The sequence below is a fragment of the Aspergillus fumigatus genome, chromosome 6 (assembly GCF_000002655.1).
Source record: "Aspergillus fumigatus Af293 chromosome 6, whole genome shotgun sequence".
NCBI lineage: Eukaryota > Fungi > Ascomycota > Eurotiomycetes > Eurotiales > Aspergillaceae > Aspergillus > Aspergillus fumigatus.
The window spans coordinates 1,151,487-1,165,184 of NC_007199.1; the positions used below are offsets into that span (position 1 = coordinate 1,151,487).

General features: G+C 49.6%; 5 protein-coding genes across 5 annotated transcripts; 4 read left to right on the top strand and 1 right to left on the bottom strand.

Annotated features, from left to right (window-relative positions):
• Positions 1-21: 21 nt before the first annotated feature.
• AFUA_6G04890 (CAAX prenyl protease RCE1) lies at positions 22-3,339 on the top strand. Its single transcript, XM_077804981.1, has 4 exons — positions 22-1,908; positions 1,962-2,002; positions 2,179-2,559; positions 2,616-3,339. Exons 1-4 carry the CDS (start codon positions 1,854-1,856, stop codon positions 3,150-3,152), a joined length of 1,014 nt encoding a protein of 337 aa, XP_077661115.1. The 5' UTR covers positions 22-1,853; the 3' UTR covers positions 3,153-3,339.
• A 188-nt stretch (positions 3,340-3,527) lies between these two features.
• Positions 3,528-4,949, top strand: AFUA_6G04900 (sucrase/ferredoxin-like domain-containing protein). Its single transcript, XM_742495.3, has 2 exons — positions 3,528-4,008; positions 4,062-4,949. Exons 1-2 carry the CDS (start codon positions 3,628-3,630, stop codon positions 4,743-4,745), a joined length of 1,065 nt encoding a protein of 354 aa, XP_747588.2. The 5' UTR covers positions 3,528-3,627; the 3' UTR covers positions 4,746-4,949.
• Positions 4,950-4,998: 49 nt separating this feature from the next.
• On the top strand, positions 4,999-9,508 carry AFUA_6G04910 (leucine--tRNA ligase NAM2). Its single transcript, XM_742494.3, has 3 exons — positions 4,999-5,637; positions 5,705-5,845; positions 5,896-9,508. Exons 1-3 carry the CDS (start codon positions 5,089-5,091, stop codon positions 8,212-8,214), a joined length of 3,009 nt encoding a protein of 1,002 aa, XP_747587.3. The 5' UTR covers positions 4,999-5,088; the 3' UTR covers positions 8,215-9,508.
• Positions 9,509-9,705: 197 nt separating this feature from the next.
• Positions 9,706-12,422, top strand: fdh (formate dehydrogenase (NAD+) FDH1). Its single transcript, XM_742493.2, has 5 exons — positions 9,706-10,006; positions 10,221-10,469; positions 10,543-10,718; positions 10,775-11,319; positions 11,383-12,422. The coding sequence occupies exons 2-5, from the start codon at positions 10,278-10,280 to the stop codon at positions 11,724-11,726; spliced, it is 1,257 nt and encodes a 418-aa protein (XP_747586.1). The 5' UTR covers positions 9,706-10,006; positions 10,221-10,277; the 3' UTR covers positions 11,727-12,422.
• Positions 12,423-12,549: 127 nt separating this feature from the next.
• AFUA_6G04930 (uncharacterized protein) lies at positions 12,550-13,658 on the bottom strand. Its single transcript, XM_742492.2, has 2 exons — positions 13,375-13,658; positions 12,550-13,314 (listed from the first exon to the last, which is right to left on the bottom strand). The coding sequence occupies exons 1-2, from the start codon at positions 13,399-13,401 to the stop codon at positions 12,901-12,903; spliced, it is 441 nt and encodes a 146-aa protein (XP_747585.1). The 5' UTR covers positions 13,402-13,658; the 3' UTR covers positions 12,550-12,900.
• Between the last annotated feature and the right edge of the window lie 40 nt (positions 13,659-13,698).

Below are 13,698 nucleotides of genomic sequence, written 5' to 3' on the forward strand. Positions count from 1 at the left end.
AGCGAGCTGTTTACGGAGTAGCCACAGGCCGTAAGTCATTTCGGACCTGTGGAGACACTGAAGGGGGCTGTGGCAGCCAAGCGGGCAGATTACGGACACAAATTGACCTTTCGTTTGCTGCCTTTTCTTGCCAGGAATATGCAGCTGCACGCTTTAAAAGCAGTGCTCTGAAACCATCCAATTGGTTGGTGGAAATGAAAAGAAAGCGAAGCAGGGATGATCTTTGTAACAACAGCTCGCCTTTTTTTGGACAAAGATAGTTGTCATGTTTTGTCCACCATGGGAAAAGTACTCCGGAGTACACGGAATTGGTATACAATACTCTAGTGCTAGTCGTAATGTCGACTAGGGTGATTATAGACGCCTGGAACCAGAGGACTGCACAAATTTCCCCAAGGATAGAGGAGACTAAAGAGGTTCGCGGCTAGTTCGTCTCAGGGTACTCCGTAAGTAGTCAGCTTGAACCAGGTGAGCGGTAACGGATCATCAAAATCTAATAATAATCCTCATCGTCATGATCCTCAGGTAAAATTATAAGGAACAAGCACGAATCATTGTTTCACTTGCTGGATATTAGACGATCTGAGACTCATTTCGCTCGGTGATGATCCCTATTCGGTGTAGAGGTTGGACACGGACCAAGAGTGCGACGATAGGGGTCGGATAAGGGGAGCCGTCGAGAACATTACTCTAGGAGACTGGAACTGCTGGACTTTGAGCATTTGCAGGTTGCAGATATGATCAGCTTCCACGGTCCTCCATGGAATTACTCTATACAGAGTAATGGCTGCAAATATATGCAAGGTACGGAGTACCACCTGCTCCAAGAAAGCATGAGTAGGGTATGCACGCGCAGGACATCCACCTGTAAGTCTGTGGCCTTCCTTGTACACGAGAGACACTCATCATGTCTGAGCTTCCACGATGGCAATAATATGTTGTAGACTTGCCGCGGTCGAAATTATGGGGGAAGTTCACGGAGCCGATCTGGCTTTCCAGTTCTCGAACTTCGAGGACTCAAGATGAGATTAACCAGAAAGCCACGAAATGAACCATGGGTGGATCTAGTTAACACTTCAGTATCCATAGTAATCGTTCAAGACACTTCGATTTTCCTTCGGCCCCAACGATTTGAGAATCTATAAAATCAAGCAGTTTGATTGGCAGGGGAATGAGCAATTCGATCATTCTCACGATGATAAAGGTCCAATAAGGGGGCTTTTTCAGAAGACAAAATGACACTCTCGAAGCGACTAATTTAGTCCCATGCAGTGAAGGCTGCCAACTCACGAGTGGATCTTGTCTAACAATTTAGTTTCCTCGAGTTACCACCCTTTGACTCTTTGAAGTGGCTTAATCCAACTGCAGCCATCCAAATCCAGAGTAGAAACTGGACAAAAAGGACCCAACTAGATGATGCGGAGTTCAGGAGCAACATCTCCGTACTCCGTACAGTGTGTCAAGGTCTAGAAGCTGGATAGCGGGGAAGAAGTTCCAGCATTCCCGATTCGGTTATATATTGTGGGTGTCAGACAATAATAGTGGATGCCTCTGAAATCAGGCACGAAACTCCTCACCCTGTTTCTATCTTGCTTTCTCTTTGATGGGCAGTCGCTTCACGCTTGACATCCAAGCTTGTTGTAAAGCTGGCCTGATGCATCACATTTCAGCACCTACAGTCTCAGGATAATCATCAATCGTTTTTTCTATTTTCGCTGAAAGGTCGAACCTTGTGTAATCTCTGATTGCCAGCCCTGTTTCCCTCTTGCGTGTTTACTTTGCACGTGGATATCCCCAACACTTTTGCAGATCAGGCATAAGTCCGATACAACCTTACCACTTCCTTAAGTGATATGGCTCCTGTCGGACTTCTGGCGCGTCTTCGAACGTTTTATACTAAAACTCATGGTAATCTCTCCTTTGCAGCATTTGCATGCTGGTCTCTAACCTTCCCACACTAGACGAGCCTGTCATTTCGATCCACACAGCCGCTTTCTTCTCGGTATGTATCGCCGGTCCTAGCGCTTTCATTCCTCCTGCATTTCCCAAGTAAATGAGCAGTGTAATTCATTCCAGTATAAGAGGTGATTGCCGGGGAACACAAAAGATGGATGCTCATCGTGAACTTCATGGTGAATTTCATGGTCTATACAAGCGTGCAACTAACTCCCACTACAGGTACTCCTAACTTTACTCTACGTGGCACCATTCTACATATCGCCGACTACGCGCCCCTCCCAGACGCTCAGTCGAGATGCTCCCTCTGTGATTCGAGCAAGAATCAGAGCGGTGTCCTGGTCTTGTTCCCTGGGCACTCTTGCAGTTCTATGGCTGATCGTAGCTAAGAACCATGCTTCAATCCCAGAAGCTGTGAGGCTTGTAGGGTGGTGGCCTATCAACCTCTGGGACATCTGCCGGGCCTGGCTTCTGACAGCTATCCTGTTTACGGGTCCCCTTTTTGAGCGTGGCATTGCCGAAGGGGAATGGAAGGACTGGCTCAAAGGAAGCAGAATCTCCGAGACTCTCCATGGTTGGATTGGATGGCGAAATTACGTCGCCGTGAGTAGAACTCAAGTGCAGGAACTCATCGCAACTGTAACTTACAAAACATGCAGGGTCCCGTTACCGAGGAGATTATGTTTCGGTCTGCCATTGTGCCTCTCCATCTCCTAGCGAAGGACACTCCGGGCCACATTGTTTTTGTGGCGCCTCTTTATTTTGGAATCGCACATGTGCACCATTTTTATGAGTTCCGCTTGACACATCCAGATACTTCGATCTTTGCAGCATTGTTTCGATCAGTGTTCCAGTTTGGCTACACTACCATCTTCGGTTGGTATGCCACCTTCCTGTATCTTCGAACGGGATCTTTGCTAGCAGTCATTGTCGCGCACAGCTTCTGCAACTGGTGCGGGCTTCCCCGACTGTGGGGAAGGGTCGAGGCTAGTGTCCCCATCGGACCGCCCGTGGGTAAAGCCAAAGAAGACGCCGATGTGAAGGACGCACACGCCGCCTATGGTAAACTGGGCCTGGGCTGGACAGTTGGGTACTATGTACTCCTTGTATCAGGGGCGATTGCCTTCTATTACGCTCTATGGCCGCTAAGCGACTCGCCAAATGCGCTTGCTACGTTTACAGGAGGGTCCAAGTGATCGCATGGTTTCTCTGCACTTCTCCGCCTTGAGAACATACATCAGGATATTGAATATTAGCTTTTTATTTCTCCTTCCTTGATATTTCCCCCCATATGTGATGTTAATGCTTTGTCTCACTGTGCCACATTACGATAACACGAGCAAGTAAATATCTGTTGAGTAATGTTGACATTACCTTTGTATGAAGCGTGCTACCACAGCATGGCAGTTTTATAATGATAACGATGAGTACCTAATATGCTTCTATTTATACGTTTGTAGGAGAATCGAAAGGAATATTCAATGTGCTTTGTCTACCTAGAAGCCAGGCTGAGCAGACAAGAAATCTCCGTTATCTCCGAGTCCGCCTCGGACACACTTGTGTAGATCGGTTTGCCTAATAATCAGGTCATAATCCCCTGATTTATTTGCAAAGTTCTCAGGTACCTCTACAATTAAACCCTCGCGCATAATCTAAAAACCAGCATACTTTATGACACCGCGATTAACGAATTGCCGCTCACTCATGCGTGGGTGCGGCAAGACCACACCAGCAGCTCGGTTCTTCTCTTCCCGCATTTCCCGCTCAAATATACGTGCGCGTCTCAATATACAACCGCCTTTTCCTGTGGCTGAGAAATGCCCAGAGCCATCCTGCTCATGTCCTGCTACACCAGCTATGCCCAAAGGGCTCCCAATCGACTTTGATCAGCCATTGAACGGAACAATGGCAGCATACACCCAGCAGGTCGTCATCTGCACTGGCCAGAGAGATTGGGAGAGTCGCATTGAGGACGATGGCAAGGGTCAGAGCTGGGGAGAGCTAGTGAGAGGCTTGAAGAAATTGATGGGCCGTGGTGGGCGCTATGCAGATGTAAGTTTCGCTTGCTGCTTTTCTACAGGCGCTGACAAAGAGTGATTCCGCAGCCGTTCAATAACGTCTTGGTTTCGAACTCATCCTTTCCGTCTTCGTCCTCCACTTCTACCGCCTCGGCCTTTCTTTTTCCAAGATTCAAATACATTCCTTCAATCTCAATAAACGTCTCCGAGGAGCAGAATGCGCCGACAAATCTCGCAACGTTCGTCCAAGCCTTTCTTCTCCCGGCACAGCTAAATCCTATGCAAGATTCCCTCCCCGAATCCAAGAGGGCGGAACTAACCCGCAAGTCCGAACTTGAGTCCAGTTTCCCAGGTGCCGTCGACATCCAGTACTCTCCTGTTGTACTGATATGCGGTCATGGTGGCCGTGACATGCGCTGCGGAGTCATGGCACCTGTGCTTGAAAAGGAGTTCAGCCGCGTCTTAGGTGCGCGGGGTTTCTCACCAGCCGGAGCGGACGGTAATCCTACTGACAGCCCCGAGCATGCTAAGATTGGACTGATCAGTCATGTCGGTGGTCACAAATATGCTGGAAATGTGATTGTGTACATTCCTCCCGGAATGAAGGCAGGCGGCTCCCCTCATCCGCTGGCGGGTAAGGGTATTTGGTATGGACGGGTTGAACCCAAGCATGTCCAGGGCATTATAGATGAGACTGTAATGAGTGGAAGAGTGGTACTCGATCATTTCCGGGGTGGGATTGATCGGAATGGTGATATACTACGAGTATAGAGTTGTACAGGATATAGATTCTCCAGTAAGATCACACGGGTATATTGAGATGCTAGATAGATCAAGAATTGCCCATTCGGCGTTCTATATCGCCAAAATTGTCTGGATCAAATGGATAGGCTTCCTTTTATGCAACTGATCAACGAATACAAGCTGATTGCCTCATTTGCAAGGTAGTCCGTCCCAAACCAGCTAGCTTGGCACTAATCCAGTTTGGGGTGTGAACTTGCCGAAGCCGAAAATCATCGTCGGAGTACAAAGTGTCCAGACTTTCAGCGATGAGACACTGGGTCATGCTTCGATCTCAGCTCCATTGCCAGATACAATTTGCCTCAATGGCCGAATGATCAATTGCCCTGCAGTATACGATGGTCAAACAGCGATCATGTATTCCATATCCCGACTACGATGCAGGCCGACCGTCTTCATACAAGGCCGATGGAGATGTGCTGTCCGCCCGGTCTTGAGCAATTTTATGAGACTTGCGACAACGTCAGCGACTTCGATATCCAGGAAACTCGACCTGCTAGCAATTGATAGAAAATGGCAGGAGAAGTGGCACGCGGAGGGGCCGCGGTCCTTGCCCGACGACGCGAACAAAGAAAATCGGGGCGACAGACCAAAGTCGTACATCCTCTCCATGTTTCCCTACCCCTCTGGGACATTACATATGGGTCATTTACGGGTTTACACGATCTCCGATGTATTGGCGAGGTTCTATCGTATGCGAGGGCATGAGGTTCTCCATCCGATGGGTTGGGATGCGTTCGGGTTACCGGCCGAGAATGCGGCGATCGAACGCGGGATTGACCCGGCCGAGTGGACGAAGCAGAATATCGCGAAGATGAAGGAGCAGTTACGCAGCATATCGACGTCTTTTGACTGGGATCGGGTATGTCTGGCATACGTCTCAATCGGACTAGTTGACTCTCGTTGACCAGCTGCGGTGCGGGCTTTAGGAATTGGCGACGTGCTCGCCCGAGTTTTACGAACATACTCAGCGGATATTCCTGATGCTGTATCGGAAAGGTCTTGCCTATCAGGCGGAGGCGCTCGTTAATTACGATCCGGTTGATAAGACGGTGCTTGCGAACGAGCAGGTGTGACTGTTACGCTTTGAGATAGATTCTCTTCAGGCTAACTCCTCCAGGTTGATTCCAATGGTTTTTCATGGCGCTCAGGGGCAAAGGTTGAAAAGTTGAAGCTAAAACAATGGTTCTTCCGAATCACAGATTTCAAAGAAATGTTACTGAAGGATCTGGACTCCTTAACCGGGGCTTGGCCTGAGCGGGTATTGACTATGCAGCGCAACTGGCTGGGCAAGTCATACGGTGCGAAAATCAAATTCCCGGTAGCTGTTGACGCGAGCGGTGATGCCAATCTACATGTCAATGTTTTTACCACACGCCCAGATACCTTGTACGGAGTTGAATACCTCGCTCTCTCTTTGAACCACCCCATTGTCCTTGAGGCTGCAGAGAAGGATGCAGCCTTGCGGAAATTTCTCGATGAAGCAGCTTCGCTTCCACCAGACTCCAAGGTGGGTTATAAGCTGGCCAATGTGACTGCTTCAAACCCGTTGCATATCATTGACAAGGAAAGTCCTCACATTGCGAGGAGATTGCCTATCTTCGTGGCCCCTTATGTCCTCAGTGACTACGGTGAGGGTGCCGTTATAGGAGTTCCAGGTCACGACTCTAGAGACTTGGCGTTCTTCAAAGAGAACACAAATTCCGATTCAATACCAGTCGTTATCGAACCAGAACACTTGTCTAACCCAAACAACGACAGCACAGGGACTGTCACACGTCCAAACGACATGAAAGCATTTACCCAAGAAGGTATCCTTACCTCGAGATGCTGGAAATACCAGGGCCTCCACTCCCGTGAAGCTAAGAAGCAGATCGTTACCGACCTCAAAGGAGTCGGCCATGGTGATTTCGTTGAGCAGTGGAGACTTAGGGACTGGCTTATCAGTAGGCAGCGCTACTGGGGAGCTCCCATTCCCATCATTCACTGCGAGAGTTGTGGGCCCGTGCCTGTGCCGGAAGACCAGCTTCCCGTCCGACTACCCAAGATTGAGGGTGACTGGCTCAAAGGGAAAAAGGGCAATCCGCTTGAGTCGTCGCAGGATTGGGTCAACACAAAATGCCCAAGTTGCAGCGGGCCTGCAAAGCGTGACACAGACACTATGGATACTTTCGTTGACTCCTCCTGGTACTATCTCCGCTTTCCAGACGCCCACAACAAGGAGCAGCCGTTTTCTCCTTCAACAGCACGACAGGTCGATATTTACATTGGCGGCGTCGAGCACGCTATCCTGCACTTGCTGTATGCTCGATTTATCTACAAATTTCTTTCTCAGACGGAGTTGTTTCCGGAGATTGCTCGCAGTGGCGATGGCTTGGGGCCTTCTGAACCGTTCAAGACAGTCCTGACCCAGGGTATGGTCCACGGAAAGACGTATACTGAGCCGTCCACTGGTCGATTCCTACTCCCCTCGGAAGTCGATCTTTCCAATCCGAACAAGCCGCTCATCAAGGGCACCCAAGTCGCCCCAAATATCTCTTTTGAAAAGATGTCTAAGAGCAAACACAACGGTGTGGATCCCACGTCTTGCGCGCTACAGTATGGTGCCGATGCCACCCGTGCACATGTTCTTTTTTCCGCGCCTGTCAGCGAAGTACTTGAGTGGGATGACACGAAGATTGTAGGCATTGAGCGTTGGTTTGGTCGGCTCTGGAAGCTTGTGCTGGATGCCAAGCAAAGCCTGGCTTCGGCATCGTTTACAGTTTCGCAGAATGATCTGCAGAAATCTCCCTACGCAACCTCCAAGCTTCCTTCCCTATTGCAGGGTCTTGGTGATAGTGACGCTGAGGGTCTTCTGCACACCCATCAGACCATCGTATCTGTGACCAACTGCATAGAAAACAACCCGTATGGTCTGAACACCGTCATCTCCGACCTGACCAAGTTGACGAACACATTGACATCGTCAAACCCAACATCTCCCCAGGTTTTGTACCTTTGTGTCTCCTCACTTGTCCGGCTTCTCGCTCCTGTGGCCCCAGCCTTGGCCTCTGAATGTTGGGAGGTTCTTAATGATACACTCATTGACCAGAATGCGAACACCGGAGCCCGTGTCCCAGATATCTTCGACTGCGCGTGGCCTTCTCCCCTTTTGACCTCCGAGCAGGCTGATGTTCTATCCGCGCGCGGGGGTCAGATTGTAGCTGTTCAGATCAATGGAAAGCTACGCTTCACGGTGACTATTCCTCGACGATTGTCACCCACAACATCTGCGGACTCCAGTGATTCCGGCGCAGTCACTGATGAACAAGACTGGATTATCAGTCGAATTTTGGAAACGGACGAGGGCCGCGTCTGGTTGCGCGAGAAGAACGACTGGGAAAAGCGGAGACGAGTAGTGGTTGTCAAAGGAGGCAAATTGGTCAATATTGTCTTCTAAACTGGCATGCTGCTGTAATTGCTCCGAAGATTGCCCATGGATACCTATGTAGTATAGACCTTGTCATTGTGCATTAGAATTATAGTAGATTCATCTCACAAACGCCGCAATCTTGGAACCAAATCCCTCATACAACGAATTCCGAACTTTCCTGATGCTTTTTTTCTGGTTCAGCGACAATAACCGGGACTGACAAGTCGAAACAATTGCTCATGCACCCGTGTTCCGCACTTGCGCATGTCTCTTGCAGGTTGCGTGGTCGAGTGGAGTTGGCGGCGGCGTTCCCCTCATGATCGCGGAGCTGTCCTGTGATGGCCTAGTTTAATGTCATTCAGGATCATACCCTCAATCTCACCTCTGAGGCCCATTGCTTGATTGAGAAGATCTGTAGACTCGGATGAAACCTGGGAATATCTCGGATGAGAGTATTATAGCTACTTGCATCATCCTTCGCGTTGACGATCTCCGACAAGTGGGCCGAGCTTGGTTGAGAGCTAAGATTACGGAAGAAGTGCATTGCAATGGGGCTTTTTTTTTTTTGAGACACCAACTTCAAGGGTACTTTGCGGAATGATTTGGATGCTCTTTGACAGACATTGTTTCATCCGTTCGAGCGGTAAATTCTCGAGTCAGATTTGGGTAGGTTGACTTGATGTGGACTCAGCACCCAGAAGGTACTCTATAGCTCTATGAAATTTGACGAGGCCGTGCGGGGTATGAGGGGTTTTCTCCTCATGAGGGGAGATACTGGACGTGATGAGGGGTTGCACACCTATCTCAACTGGGAATAGCGCCATGCCAATCCCCTCAGCTTAACTGGGAGATGGTTATTGAGGGCATCCCGTATCCGTTTGTTAGGATGAGCAGAGGGGTACCTGTAGAGGTAGGCATGTACCGACATCGTTAAGGCCGAGAGTAAGCCGCGATTAATGTGTACTCTTGAAGGCTATGTTGTGGATAATGTATGATCACCCTCCTAAGGCCGTCTGTTGCATGAGGCTGGGATTCAGGATTTCTCTTGTCTGCCAAACCCCTCACTAAGAGGTCAAGGCACGCTTTTTCTGCGCTGCTATGCAAGGATATACAGGTAAGAATCGCTGGATTGATGTCTATAATAACCAGAGCAATCCGAAAAGTGTGTCATTGTACGTTGTAGAACCCCGCATTGCCGTAGGATATCGAGTCACCTTGGTCGCACCTTAGGAATTAGGATACTTGGTGACAGTATTACGTGCATATTCCAGATAAGAATCATTACATGGTACTAGGATAATGCTCCTAAGTTAGTCGAGTAGTGCCAACTGTGAAAGCTCTCTCCAACTCCAACCACTCACTCGCACAGTCTTTGTTGTCGTCCCGCATGCGGAGAGACCCAATAATCGATCATCCCACCCACTTTCCCATGCATTCCGTCGATCCGTCTGTTTTTTCCCAAAGGTGGTCTTCCCTGTTACCGTTGGAGTGAACCAGGTTGCTCTGGCACGGCCCACTGGCTGGTGGAGTTCCGCTCATCCCCAATAGACAGACAGTGCCGCATGCATTGATTGTTACTGTGTGGTAATCTGGTCCTGCCATGCATAGATGTAGCACTGGTGTTTTGAGAATTGGAGAGGGGCCGTCTACACCAGTCTGTTTGCCATAGGAATCGGTCTAATGGAGGACCCAGAGAGATCTATATATTTGAGGCCACGTCCCTCTAGTTCTGAATGCTCCTTTTCTCTGTATCAATATCTTCATTAGCATCATCATCATCATCATCATCTTTGCTCATTCCTTAACTTGACCGAATCGGGTAAGTTTCTTGAAAGGTCACACCCTCTCCTCATTCTTCCCTCTTCAGTCTACCGTTCTATCTGGATAGCCATAATTAGAAGAGGATGATTCCCCACCTTCCACTGCCATCCGGCTCTTCCCCCTCCTTGCATCATGGAATCTAAGTCCCGATATCCATTGACCTAAAGTCAATGATGATTTAAATAGAGTACTGACTCCCTCCTCAATCCTAGGTTCACCACTCAATCATCCTTTGTCTTCCTATCCAACTCGATCAACTTCAGATCAAAATGGTATTAATCCGTTCTTTGTCCCGTCACCTGCGGCGGCCTGCCACTTCTTTTCTTTCTACCAAAGGAACCTTGTCTCCCACCAGCAGTAGTCCATTCCGGGCTGCGTCGCTGGGAGGTTCCATCTCTGGTGCACGAACGCTGACAGCCTCGGCCAATCTACAGGGCAAGGTTCTTATGGTCCTCTATGACGTAAGTACCCGCAACAACATCTTTCTGCTCCCGATATGACCAAGGCCGGGAATCTGATTGATGATGAAAATAGGGCGGTGAGCACGCCAAACAGCAGCCTGGCCTTCTTGGTACCACCGAGAATGAGCTTGGCTTGAGAAAGTGGATCGAGGAGCAGGGTCACACTCTGGTCACCACCTCTGACAAGGACGGCGAGAACTCCACTTTTGACAAGGAGCTTGTCGACGCCGAAGTCATCATCACCACCCCGTTCGTGTCCCATCTGGAGTCCTTCACACTGGAGCGCAATTACTGACCTTCTGTAGTTTCCACCCGGGTTATCTCACCGCAGAGCGCTTGGCCAAGGCCAAGAAGTTGAAGCTCGCCGTCACTGCCGGTGTTGGTTCCGACCATGTCGACCTTAATGCCGCCAACAAGACCAACGGCGGTATCACTGTCGCCGAAGTCACTGGCTGCAATGTCGTCTCTGTCGCCGAGCACGTTGTCATGACCATTCTGGCACTGGTTCGCAACTTCGTCCCTGCCCACGAGCAGATCCGCAACGGTGAATGGGATGTTGCTGCCGTCGCCAAGAACGAGTTTGACCTCGAGAACAAGGTCGTCGGAACCGTTGCTGTTGGGCGTATCGGTGAACGGGTGCTCCGTCGTCTCAAGCCCTTCGACTGCAAGGAGCTGCTCTACTACGACTACCAGCCCCTTCGGCCCGAGGTTGAGAAGGAGATTGGCTGCCGTCGTGTTGAGAACCTCGAGGAGATGCTCGCCCAGTGCGATGTTGTCACGATCAACTGCCCTCTGCACGAGAGCACTCGCGGGCTCTTCAACAAGGAACTCATCTCCAAGATGAAGAAGGGTGGGTTTTGGCTATCCAGTTTTCCACTTGCGAACGCCATATCCGCTAACTGTCTCTCTCTAGGCTCTTGGCTCGTCAACACTGCCCGTGGTGCTATTGTTGTCAAGGAGGACGTTGCCGAGGCCGTCAAGTCCGGCCACCTCCGCGGTTACGGTGGTGATGTCTGGTTCCCTCAGCCTGCCCCCAAGGACCACCCTCTTCGGTACGTCCAGGGCCCTTGGGGCGGTGGTAACGCCATGGTTCCTCACATGTCCGGTACCTCAATCGACGCCCAGATCCGTTACGCCCAGGGTACCAAGGCCATCCTCGAAAGCTACTTCTCCGGTCGCCACGACTACAAACCCGAGGATCTCATCGTCAAGGACGGTGACTACGTCACCAAGGCTTACGGCCAGAGACAGAAGTAAACGTCACAATCACTTTATGAAGCGAATGACTGAATGTATTTATTCTTACACATTTCTTTCGGTTCCGGTCATCCTTTTGAGTGACTTACTCCATCTTATGATACCTAAATGGCATATATCTTTTCTTCAATCCTTTGGGTACGGGGCGAGTTCAAACTCGGTTCTTACTCTCAAATACTGTATGGTTCGAAATGGAAGATTAGCTGATTGTAGTGTTATGAACGAGCTACCAAGCCAAGTATGCGCTTAATTGCTTGACACCCAAGACCGATGCCCAGCGATCCTTGGGGCAGTGCAGTATCCCCACTGTTCGGTGCTGGTCAAGTTGGCATGCTCCTACATAGTTTGGCTTGGGACTAGCTGGTGGGGACCGTCGATCAGCTAAAGCTTAACCCTTTTAGAGTTGCTTAACCTGTAGGCGCAATCTTGCTCTCTTGGGACCATGATGATGATGTCAACATTCCAATACAGGCCTGATCTGTTATCCTCACCATAGTCAAGAACGGATCAATTTTGTTTCAAGAACTGGACTTTCCTCAAATCACCTTGATCTGAAAGCTAGGGCTCAAGGCCATAGTGGACTGCGTGGCACTCAAGTTATCAACCCCGGTTGAAGTACAATTATACATGCAAATATATGTGAGTATCAAGGCCAATGGAGAATACATTCTGTTCCATGCATAAACTACGACGCCCCGTTGACCATGTGTGTCTTGCGAGAAACTACCGGGTCGACTATTGCTTTGGACAATCGAAATGAAGATTCGGGCATTGGTCAATAGGACTAACAATGCCATTAAATGATACAATGTCCGAACGAGGTGCAAAGTCCTACGCGTAAGCGATAAAACTAGTGTTGTGGAGTCAGCATTCGTCACACATCTGGCATCGTTTGGTCTGTACTCTAGCCAGCCTTCTTGAACCGATATTGCCACGGTATTCGGGGCAGGTATACGTCTGCTGGACAGGTCACTAGGGCATCTACTGTCCATCAAACATTTGACGAGTTCTGCTACATGTTAACTTTGGAAAGCTGGAAAGTTCTCGACGACATCCATCAGATCCATGCGACAGTATCTGAAGAATAAACTGCAGTCTTCATGCCGCTGTCTAATATTCATATACCCAAACGCCAGCTGTAACTTCAAGACAAACAAATAGTCGATGACACAAATCATCGGCCGACCCTTGAATGGCCCTGATCATCCTCGTCATCATCGCTATCGTCCATGAACCCCTGCTCGAGGTCTCGGCTGAGTCGGCTACTTGCGTCTGCCGTATCGCGCCGTCGTTCAAGCGCTTCCCTCCGAGAAGGATCCATATCCATCCCGACCATGATTTCCCCCTCCTCGTCAAATATGCTAATGTTATCGTGCTGTGCGTCGGTCTGCCGCCGCCACGCCGATGGCAGGAAGAAGCGCATGACAGCATCGGCTATACGATCTCGCAATGACAAAGTATGCGCAGAAATGGCTTGCAGCGGAAGATATTGTGAGTAGCGTTGATGATAGCGACGGAAGAATGGGACAATGAGGAATGAGAGGAGGAGATACAGCGCCAGGGAGATTACGGCGGGTATAAGAAGGGTCTGAGCACGAACAGATTATTAGAATCAACCCCGTCAGAATATGGCAGCGTTGAAACTTACCTTAGCCAGACTTGACATGGAGCCCATCTTGACCGTGGTTTAACGTAGTGGCTTGAGTTGCGTCTACACCTATAGGCAACAGCCTCGGTATAGGCTCAGGAGTAATGACGGTGACGGGTCTCTGATCAACAAGAAGCCATCATGCACGCGTCACACAATGATAAGACAATGCGACTAAATCTCCTGTAAATTCCCTTCAGGCGCCCAGTAGCCCACACCTGCTGACGATTATTCTTACAGCCTGCTCTGTGTCGTGCATGCTACAGACTAATGCGGATGATGACACGTGACTTGATCTCCTGAACAAAGAGGATAGTCACGTGA

Coding starts and splice junctions, on each gene's coding strand:
- AFUA_6G04890 (XM_077804981.1), top strand. CDS start 1,854: ATGGCTCCTGTCGGACTTCTGGCGCGTCTTCGAACGTTTTATACTAAA. Junction 1,909..1,961: donor GTTTTATACTAAAACTCATG/GTAATCTCTCCT, acceptor TTCCCACACTAG/ACGAGCCTGTCATTTCGATC. Junction 2,003..2,178: donor ACACAGCCGCTTTCTTCTCG/GTATGTATCGCC, acceptor CTCCCACTACAG/GTACTCCTAACTTTACTCTA.
- AFUA_6G04900 (XM_742495.3), top strand. CDS start 3,628: ATGACACCGCGATTAACGAATTGCCGCTCACTCATGCGTGGGTGCGGC. Junction 4,009..4,061: donor GTGGTGGGCGCTATGCAGAT/GTAAGTTTCGCT, acceptor GTGATTCCGCAG/CCGTTCAATAACGTCTTGGT.
- AFUA_6G04910 (XM_742494.3), top strand. CDS start 5,089: ATGATCAATTGCCCTGCAGTATACGATGGTCAAACAGCGATCATGTAT. Junction 5,638..5,704: donor CGTCTTTTGACTGGGATCGG/GTATGTCTGGCA, acceptor TGCGGGCTTTAG/GAATTGGCGACGTGCTCGCC. Junction 5,846..5,895: donor CGGTGCTTGCGAACGAGCAG/GTGTGACTGTTA, acceptor TAACTCCTCCAG/GTTGATTCCAATGGTTTTTC.
- fdh (XM_742493.2), top strand. CDS start 10,278: ATGGTATTAATCCGTTCTTTGTCCCGTCACCTGCGGCGGCCTGCCACT. Junction 10,470..10,542: donor TTCTTATGGTCCTCTATGAC/GTAAGTACCCGC, acceptor TGATGAAAATAG/GGCGGTGAGCACGCCAAACA. Junction 10,719..10,774: donor GAAGTCATCATCACCACCCC/GTTCGTGTCCCA, acceptor GACCTTCTGTAG/TTTCCACCCGGGTTATCTCA.
- AFUA_6G04930 (XM_742492.2), bottom strand. CDS start 13,401: ATGGGCTCCATGTCAAGTCTGGCTAAG. Junction 13,315..13,374: donor CCATGTCAAGTCTGGCTAAG/GTAAGTTTCAAC, acceptor GTTCGTGCTCAG/ACCCTTCTTATACCCGCCGT.